Source organism: Mustelus asterias, chromosome 8 (assembly GCF_964213995.1).
Source record: "Mustelus asterias chromosome 8, sMusAst1.hap1.1, whole genome shotgun sequence".
Classification (NCBI taxonomy): Eukaryota; Metazoa; Chordata; class Chondrichthyes; order Carcharhiniformes; family Triakidae; genus Mustelus; species Mustelus asterias.
The window spans coordinates 54,319,487-54,329,430 of NC_135808.1; the positions used below are offsets into that span (position 1 = coordinate 54,319,487).

Below are 9,944 nucleotides of genomic sequence, written 5' to 3' on the forward strand. Positions count from 1 at the left end.
GTTCCCATATCAGCTTTCTCCAGAGGAGGATCTGGTTTTCCACAGGTTATCCTGTCCTTGTTCATAACTCTGTTTGGTTTACCAACGTCGTAGTATGAGTTCTTCAGTTGCGCACAAACAAAGCGGTTTCTCCTATTTTCTCTACAGATGAAAGAAGTGCAGTTTCCATTTAGTTCTCTAGTGCCTCTCAAACTTGTTCATTACATCCAACACCAGGCACTCTCCTTGAAGTTGAAATTATGATAAATATTTAATGCATCTCTGCCAATACCATATAAAAAACGGCTGTTTTTATCTTCACAAATTTTTTTTATTTGTTTCAGTAGGTTAAAAAAGTTCAATTTCTTAAGCCTTTAGAAAATTCCAGCAAGATTTTCCATTTTAATATCTTTTAATTTACTGTTTGCGGTGTTATGCCTCCTCTCAGTTACTGTGATTCTTCCTTCCATTTTGGTGTTTCCATTCAGCAGTTCCCAATATTTGTGCACCGTTAAATAACAAAGGCAGAGCAACCGTAATCTAGTTTTGAACAAATTCTCTTTCACAGCAGGTCATATTCCGATTACACCTCCATCTTGCAGACTGACTGACTTCTCCAGGCTCGATCCAACTGGTTGCTTAATTGTAGCATTAATGTAGAGTTTATTGGTCTTAAGGGAGTGTCTATAAATTCTCACACTCAAGCTGATAACATCATTATAACCACTAGACACAAGCTGCTTGACTTATGCAAACAACCTTTCCACCCCATTCTCCACACAGGTTGTAAACAGCAGCAAAAGGTCTGCACAGTAGACATGTGGCAGGAATCTGTATACTACACACTGGATTTACTCACGCACTATAAATATCTTATGAAATGTGACCTTGGTCACTAGGCCTCAACATTGACCATTAAGGGTTGCCAAGGACCACACTTATGTACTTGAAGAGCACTCCCTTAGCTACATAGTGCTTTAGGACGTCCTGAGGTTGAGGAAGGCACTGGATAAATGCAAATTTGCTCTTTCTTTTAATGTTTCCACCAAAATAAAAAGAGCCACTAACCCTCAAAGACCATCAAAAAATGGAATGAACATCATATTTTATTAAAGAATTATGATACATCAATGTGCCAGCAGACAGTTTCTTTAGAAAGAATTGTCATCAGGAAGTGATGACCAGGTAGAAACCATTTGCAGGTGATTGTACTTTACACATTAGCTCCAACTATACTGGATATACTTGCCTGTGAAGCATCATCTTGCGTCTGTTCATTGCATCTTTTCTTCCCTTTCTTGTTACTATACAGAAATGTGACACTGCTCGATGCTCCTTTTATAATTAAGAAAGCCCACCAACACCTCTACTTTCTCAGGACGTTAAGGAGCTTCAGCATGTCCACTGTGACTCTCACCAATTTTCACAGATGCACCATAAAAAGCACCCTTTCTGGATGTATCACAGCTTGGTATGGCTCCTGCTCTGACCAAAACCATAAGAAACTACAAAGGGTAGTGAATGTAGCCCAGTCCATCACGCAAATCAGCCTTCCACCCATTGACTCCTTCTACACATTGCTGCTTTGGAAAAGCAGCCAGCATAAACAAGGACTCCACACACCCCGGATGTACTCTCTTCCACCTTTTTCCATTCGGAAAAATATACAAAAGTCTGAGATCATGTACCAACCGACTCATGAACAGCTTCTTCCCTGCTGCCATCAGACTTTTGAATGGACCTACCATATATTAATGAGATCTTTCTCTACAGCCTCGCTGTGACCGTAACACTATATCCTGCACTTTCTCCCTTCCTTCTCCTCTATGTACTCTATGAACGGTATGTTTTGTCTTTGTAGCATGCAAGAAACAATACTTTTCACCATATCCCAATATATGTGACAATAATAAACCAAATCAAAAATCCTCACATTTCTTCCAAAATTCCAAATACACAACATTCCAGTGCAGTACTGAGATGGTGCTGCATTTTCAGAGGTGCCGTTTTTCAGATGAGACATTAAACTGAGGCCCTGCCAACCCTCTCAGGTGGACATAAAATAACCCAAAGTATACAGAGTTTTTCCCATTATTAATATTTATCCCTCAACCTTCACCTAAAGAAGATTATATCATCATTAACACATTGCTATTTGTAGGACCTTATTTTGTACAAACTGACTGCCGCATTTCCTACATTGTATCAGCAACTGTACCTCTGAGGTAGACGGGAAGATCTTTGAGACTTACCGAGGTCGTGTGATGAGCTGCATGAATACAAGGTTTCTCTTCCTTCCTCGTCACACACTCTTCTTCCCTGCTGTGTTAGAACTAATCCTTACTGCATTGTCACCCACTCTGACACAGGTGTCCCCAGCCCCCCAGAACGAGGGAGCTCGTCACCTCCTTCAGCATTCCCTCCCTCCTTCGATTAACAAGCTTTGGAAACCTCAAGCCTGGTGACACTCGATCGCTACTGAATTTATGCCCACCTTGTCCCCGACATTTTGGAATATCCTGAGGATGTCAGAAATGTCATAGAATTGCAAGTCTTCTTCCTCTTATAGTATGAACTTCCCAACCGTTCTGGCACCCTGGGTGATGGGCCTTGGCTCTGCTCAGTAAGAAATTAATGCTGGTATTTGTAGGAGAATACTTCAGCCACCACCTGGAATGCCATTGAAACTTCAGCTGGCTACTGCTAAAGGCGGCACAAAACATAGGTTCCGAACAGAGCGTTGGGCCGACAGCAGGAGAAAAGGAGGCCAGTCTGATATCCCCATTTGAAAACTGCTCCTCAGTGCTTTATAAGCAAAATAAAACTGCATAATCTACCACATTGCACTCTTTCTCCATCCTGCCCACTCCCCTCGAACCAACTAAAATACCGGCTAGAGATGCCCAGTCTATGCGGTACCCATTTTGATGAGTTACTACAGATTGTGCACAAATTCATTAACTTAAGCCTCAATGTTAAATCTCTTATGAATCAGTATAATCAATCATCTTCCATTTGTGACTGGAACAGGGTTTCATCCAGGATCACAGAGGAGAGTGGGATTGCCAAGAAATGAGCCATTCTTCAGTTGATTGATTTAATGCTCTTGGTCTTGCTTTTTAATTGGATTCAATTGACTGCTTTAATCTGCCCTAGGTACCGAAGACCTGTGAGCAGCAGTCAATTGAAGCCATGCAGGTGTGTCCTGCTCTGCTGTAATTGACTGAATTCAGACTCATTTAAGCTGAACGTAACATAATTTAAAGTCACTGCAGCAAGCAGCAGGAGGAACACACAGGGTCAGGGCTTTCCAGTGACCCCTGGTCACTGCAGGTACAGGAAATTAACGCTGCAACATGATTATGGGCACAACCTACTTACATTTAAAATTCCATCAACATTAACATTTTGTTCAATTCTGTTCAGGTGGCCCGGCTATCTGGGTGGAAACTCCCATACCCTAGAAACCCGTCCCACACTCTGGAGTAGAAAACACATCAAACAGTCACAGAAGAGATTTAGCGGTGCGAGATGAGTCATTTAAGGTTGAGACAAGGATGAGAAGGGGTAAGATTACTATAAGGCTCTTCCAATCTCCTGCTGCAACTTCAGCAGAAGTGCAGATTGAAAGGAGCCCGGTGCAAATTCCAAGCAGTGACATCCAAGAATCATTATGTTTGTAGCTTCTCCTGCCCGTCTCTGGCTGCCTCCTCGTACAAAACAAAAACAAAAATTGATACCTCTCGACAGCTGAAAGTACAACCTTTTACATTTGGGTATTAATTAAAACCTACAAAATGCACACTTCTGAGGGTCAGCAGTATACTCACTGTTGAATACACCAGCTGAGATTTAAAGGGACAAATGGGGTTTCCTCACTTGTGCATGTGGCTCACTCACACATGCTAGAAGCGACATAGATTATTTGCACACGGCCCAGTCCTTTGCAGACTGAAAGAACACACACATACATTGCTACTTTTTCAACCAAACAAAATAGGTGACAGCCATTGAATGTTTCCCAAGGCAATACCTTGACCAATAAGAGTCAACTTGCCTGATATGAATTTAAACAAAGCTTGGCAGTCATCAGTTGACTGGTGCAACACCTCTACTAACCAGAGTGCATTTGCCAACCAATCAGCATTCTTTTCTTATGCAGTATAAATTGTTATTCCCTTCATGTTTGGTATGCTTGCAAATTTTCCTGATGAGTGTAAGGTGAAAAGCTTTGACAACATGTGCCTTTTTTCAGCAATACTCAAGAAGAGAGTATGTTTGACACATCTATTGCTCAAGTATTAGTTCCCCAACTTTGGTTTAAAATTCAAAGGGATATTTCAAAAATAGGGTGCCGAAAGGAAAATTTCAAACACCTGGAATCACAAAAATTACAACATTCGGCCCATTCTACCTAAACAGGCTCTGCAACTAAATCTATCCCTTCAAATTCAATTCCCTTGCCTTTTCCATCTGGCCTTCAACATTCTTCCCTTTCAAATATTTGTAAGACTTCCTCCTAAACATTGCCGTCAAATACACTCTTTTCCATTGTGTACATGATAACCCGCAATTGCTGAACCCACAGTTGCTGGAGTACACATTAAGTTGTAAAAAATTTCTTACATGTTGATTTGAAGCATCCACTGTACTGTGAAGCAGCTGTCATGTCCAAGGCTGACTTTGGTTGCATTCTCGCTCAGGTGACCAAGGCTGAGCCTGATTCTCTTCTGTTCCCTCAGGCATCACTGAGCAAGCGGAGATCGTCTGATATATTTTTATATCGCTGCCCCAGCTTCAGGAGACTGGTGTTAGTCCAGTCTATTCAAGCTAAGTGAAGCAGCTAATATTTCTAACTGCAGTTCTTGGGTCCAAGAGCTTCCCCTGTTCCTAACTTTTGTTTTATTTTCACACACTTGCCGAATGAATGATCTATAAGAGCATAGTTTAAAATGTTCCATTTTTTGTTTCAATTCCAGAAAGCATATACAAGAATTCAAAGATGCATTTAAGGGGAATGTAGACAAGTAAGAGAGAGAAAGACATAAAAGATTATGCTAATGCTGTTGGATAAAGTAAACTGAGTCACCAGGATAGAATATTTGGGCCAAATGGCCATATTTATGCCGTAACTATGTTGTTCCAAATGTAAGAAACATAGAAAAACTACAGCACAAACAGGCCCTTCGGCCTCACAAGTTGTGCCGAACACATCCCTACCTTCTAGACCTACCTATAACCCTCCATCCTATTAAGCTCCATGTACTCATCCAGGAGTCTCTTAAAAGACTCTATTGAGTTCGCCTCCACCACCACTGACGGCAGCCGATTCCACTCGCCCACCACCCTCTGTGTGAAAAACTTACCCCTAACATCTCCCCTGTCCCTACCCCCCAGCACCTTAAACCTGTGTCCTCTCGTAGCAGACATGTATGGTTATATTGTTTCCTCATTTTATTGCGGTCCTGTTTAGAGAGGATTTGGCTGAAGGAATTGACAAAGAATGGAAGCAAATAGCAACCAGAGGGGTTTGCAGCATCCTTTATGTGGCATTGGATTGGCTCATGCGGTTCTGCGACATCTCAACTGTGGCATGATGCATTGCTTAGGTAACGGGCTACGATGGACATTTCTCATTTGAAACCAATTATCTATATTTCATGTAAAATATTGAAGATGAAATTGGTCTCAGGGCGTTAGTGTAAAGCGAGTGTCCTGAAATCAGCAGCCCACTTCATATCCTGCCCCGCGTTTCTGTTATACCGTTGAAGTCAATGGAAATGAAGGTCAGGGGAGGAATGGTGGTGCAAAAGAAGTCGTTGATTCAATATCACCCACTTTGGCCCTATCACCCAAGGCCATTTTCACTCCAATACATACTCACACACTTCACATGATCACACTTGATTAATTCCAAAAATCACTTCCATCAAAGAGCAACAAGTCACAACTGAACACCAAGGGGCAAAAGGCATTTTCAAAAAGTATGAATGGAAGAGAAAGAAAGCCAGGCATTTCACGCTGGTTTCTCGTGACCTGAAGTCAGGAATCTACAAGCAACTGCCAATATACAGGCCTTTTTCAGCCCAGCTACGTGGTGTGTGAAATAACCATCAACCAGTCTCTAATTCACCTCAACAAGTGCGAAGCTACAGCCATTAGACATTGTGGTCTTAAAGGGGTGGGTCAGTTTAAACCAGCCCCTTGTTAGAAACATAATATTACATTTCTGTGTTACATGATAGGATGCTCCTGCCATTAAAAAATATCATATAATATGGTTACTGTACACAATACAGATCTACTTGTATTGTAATGTGTGAAGGTTACTACACATCATCAAAATCCAGAAAAGCGGAGCATCAAGAATATCATCTTAACATGAACTCCTGTCTATATTGCATTCTTTACAGCCATTCACAATCTCATTAGTAAGTTACAGTGAGCAACATTAGTGTTAGATCCCATTTCATAAAGCTGCTATATGTCACACTTCTTGCACCTGTTATCACAACAGTGAATTTCCACCACTATTTCATTCATCTTGATACTGCGTTTACTGTACCGCTACTAAATGCACTTACTTCAATATTGCTTCTCGCTTCCATATTATTCAGGATCATTTGTCAGTATTTCACACGTTTCATAGCTGTTTTCACATGACATTAGTGCGTAGATGCACCAGTGTAACAATTACCATAAATTCTCCGCAGTTATGTACACAGATAACAGTAGTGAACAACATGAGTCATTGTTTTGCAATTCATGGAGTTCTGCTCAAAAACATCATTAGCAAACAAGGTTTACCAATACTGGCATTATTTCACACACCAGTAGCTGGGCTTATTGTACTGTCAGTGAGCAAGACATACTATTATTTCACAACACCTGTAATCCTGTTCGCAACTCTCTACATCACCAACATGCAACAATATTGGCGTTAGACCATAATCCCCATTGAACATTATTTTTCTTGGATCTTCCAATACTAGCATAGCCACAACATTTCTCAAACTCCGCAAATAACACAGCAGCAAGTGTAAAGGAGTTCCAACTCCTGCTAAGAGCTTTCCTCCTTTACTTTTTAAACCAAGGTTCAGGTTATACACATTGTTAATTCCTTCACATGGTCAGGTTTAACTCTATACAGTGTCCATCAAGGTAATTATTTCTCATCATATTTTACGGCACTGATTGGGGCATTGACCGTGTGAAGTACTTAACGTGGAACCACAGGGAGAGGTAGGTAAAACACAGTACATGCCACGATTTACTGAAGTGTCATCCACTTCCCTCCCAGAGAGAGGGACAATGGAAGAGGAGTCACTCCCTTTGAGGCTTCTGTCAGCCGTGGTTCAAGCAAGCACTGTCAGAGACCTAGCAACAGATGGTCTGCCTGTTCTTCTTGATCTGGTAACAGTATGTGGAGATGGGGTGCAGAGAATCATCAGAACAGAAGTCAACTTTAAAGGCAGGGGGGAGGAGGTAGGGGTCTGTACATTTTACATTATTTAATGAGATGATTGTTCCTCACTTACTTTTCGTAGTCATGTTTGCAGTAAAGCTTCTTGTCTCTGTAGTAGCAAGTGGTGGTGAGGGGCTCCCTGCACCCAGCACATTGCACACACTGCTCGTGCCAAAAGCTGTCATTCACCCTCAGCAGAAAGCGGTCTAAGATCACCCTGTCACAGCCTTCACATACCACCCTTTCCTTTCCACTGGGCCCTGGAGAGAAAAGACAGGAGGAATCCGTGAAGCTGTTAATGCCACAAGCTCAGCCATCTGTCAGGTAACACCTCCGAGATACCATTTTCACTGGTATCGGAACTCAGACACAGACTGGAAGGGGTCAGTCTGTATGCAGAGAGTGTCAGATACAACAATGAAAAAAAAAGAGTTGAAGAAATGGAAAGTGGGGAAATGGAAAGTGATAAAGAATTGGGTAGAGACATAGAAAGCGAGATACAGAGAAAGGTGAATGGCGATGGAGAGAACGAGCTAAGTGAATAGAAGAGTAGAGGTTGGAATGAAAGCATCAATGAAAGGAGAGATTTAAACATATGAATAGACTTGAGAAATAATGAGCTAAATTAATGGAGGACTATAGAGGTAGTGGAATAGAGGGAAGGAGTTCTGAATGAAGAAATGTGTGGGCATTTAATTGGTAGAGGGAGAGAGAGAGACCATATGATGCATTAAATAGGCGTCCACAAGTAAAAATTATATTCTTTAAAGGCTGTATTGCGGAGAGTTATCATTTGTATCATTCTAAAACTTGGATACATCTTGTAATTTGGTACTGAGATATATTACACTCTACTCTTAGACATTGCGCAGTGAAAGTCCTTCTAATTTGTTCTCCATTGAACATGGCTCTCAATTGCAAATATCATCTCCCGCACCAGCCAGATTCATTGATGTTTTGAATTAGGTTACCAATTGAAGAAAGATTAGAATTATATAAGTACCTTTTCCAGTTTCAGAATATCCTTAAGAGCTTCACAGCCAAGGAAACATGTTTAAAACTGTCGTCATTGGTGAAATGTGGGATGTGAAATGTGGGAAAACACAATTTGCAATCAGCAAAATCGCACAACGAACAATGAGACCAGTTTTAGTGAGGTTGGTTATGCGATATATATTGCCCTGGACATGGGTAGAACACCATATTCTTCTTTGAACCATACTACAGTGTATTTTACATCCAACTGAGATAATAGATGGAAGACATTTGTATTGAATTATCGGCAGTTTTGTGGCGTAGACCGGCATGCAATAGGAACTGGAATGAGACTGTCCCAAATGTATGCTACACACTGCAAGAAGAGCTGGGAGATTTCACCAGCCCATCAGGATGGGCTTTATCACCAGGTCTCAGAAATGAAATTCAATTATAATTCTTCTACAGTTCAAACACTTGGTTGGATCTTTGCACAGCTCAGTGACTGTAGAGTTGTAAGGTACATCTCAGGTTAAAAACCCATATAAATGTAGAAATGCAGGAGTGTAGAGAGAGTAGAATGCATTTGACACAGCTACTGCTCACAGCAGGTGAAATATTCCCAATCCCATGGAGGCAGTTTGGAAAGCGGGATAAGAAGCAAATATGCAGATTAGGATCTAAGATCGGCAGGCCATTGTGTTCCTGCCTTCAAGAGATCTTGCATTAGAGGAATGAGCAATGGAAGTGATTAGCCTCCCGACAGTGGATGATAGCCAATAATTAGGAATTTGGAGGATAATGAAGGAGGACTGGAAGGACTCCGCCAGGGTCAGAGCAGCTTGTTAGCAGTATTGGGGCAGCTTCCTGGCACTGATCTTGTGGCTTGTGGAGCTGGAGGTACCCTCACACTCTCCTTGCTGCCTCGGCCATGCCCAGCTCTCCCAGTGTGGCTGCCAATCATCCAAAGCTACAGGCAATCTGATTGGACCTGCTGCCTCAGGAACCTGCCCATTATCCTTAAACGGACAGGACCCCAGAGGCAGCCAAAAAGGAGGTCACCTCCCAGAAGATCTCTCAGACAGGCAAAACTCACCAGGATCAGGCCCATATTTGTCCTCAGTGGAAGAATATTTTGAAAGGCAGCAAAATTTCATTCAGCCTCCTTTACAGGTTTGACTTCCCAAATTTAGGATTTAAAACCACAGGAAATTTTGAACAGCGAAGAATCCACACAAAGTACCAGCAAAACAGTCCCATACACCTGGAATCACAGAAGATGCAGCACAGGAGAAGGCCAGTTAGCCCGTCTTTCTACCTACTCATCTGAATCTCTCTCTTCAAATGCAATCTCTCTGCCCTTAAACATTCTTCCGATTCAAATTCTCATCCAATTCATAGATCAGGGGAAGCGAAATAGTCCATTCAGTCCCTTAAATATGTTCCACCATTCAATTAGATCATAGCTTAGCAGTGTTTTAACTCCATGTGTAACCTGTACTACTCTTGCTTAATAAAAATGTAT

At 41.7% G+C, this 9,944-nt stretch overlaps 1 protein-coding gene across 1 annotated transcript in view; it reads right to left on the reverse strand.

Moving 5' to 3' along the window:
• LOC144497732 (LIM homeobox transcription factor 1-alpha-like) overlaps nt 1-8,309 on the reverse strand; it is a 228,536-nt gene extending 220,227 nt beyond the window's left edge. The window contains exons 1-2 of the mRNA XM_078219170.1: nt 8,300-8,309; nt 7,518-7,704 (exon numbers count right to left, since the gene is read on the reverse strand). Coding sequence (XP_078075296.1) covers nt 7,518-7,704; nt 8,300-8,309 — 197 coding nt within the window. The remainder of the gene's footprint in view (nt 1-7,517; nt 7,705-8,299) is intronic.
• Nucleotides 8,310-9,944: the final 1,635 nt, after the last annotated feature.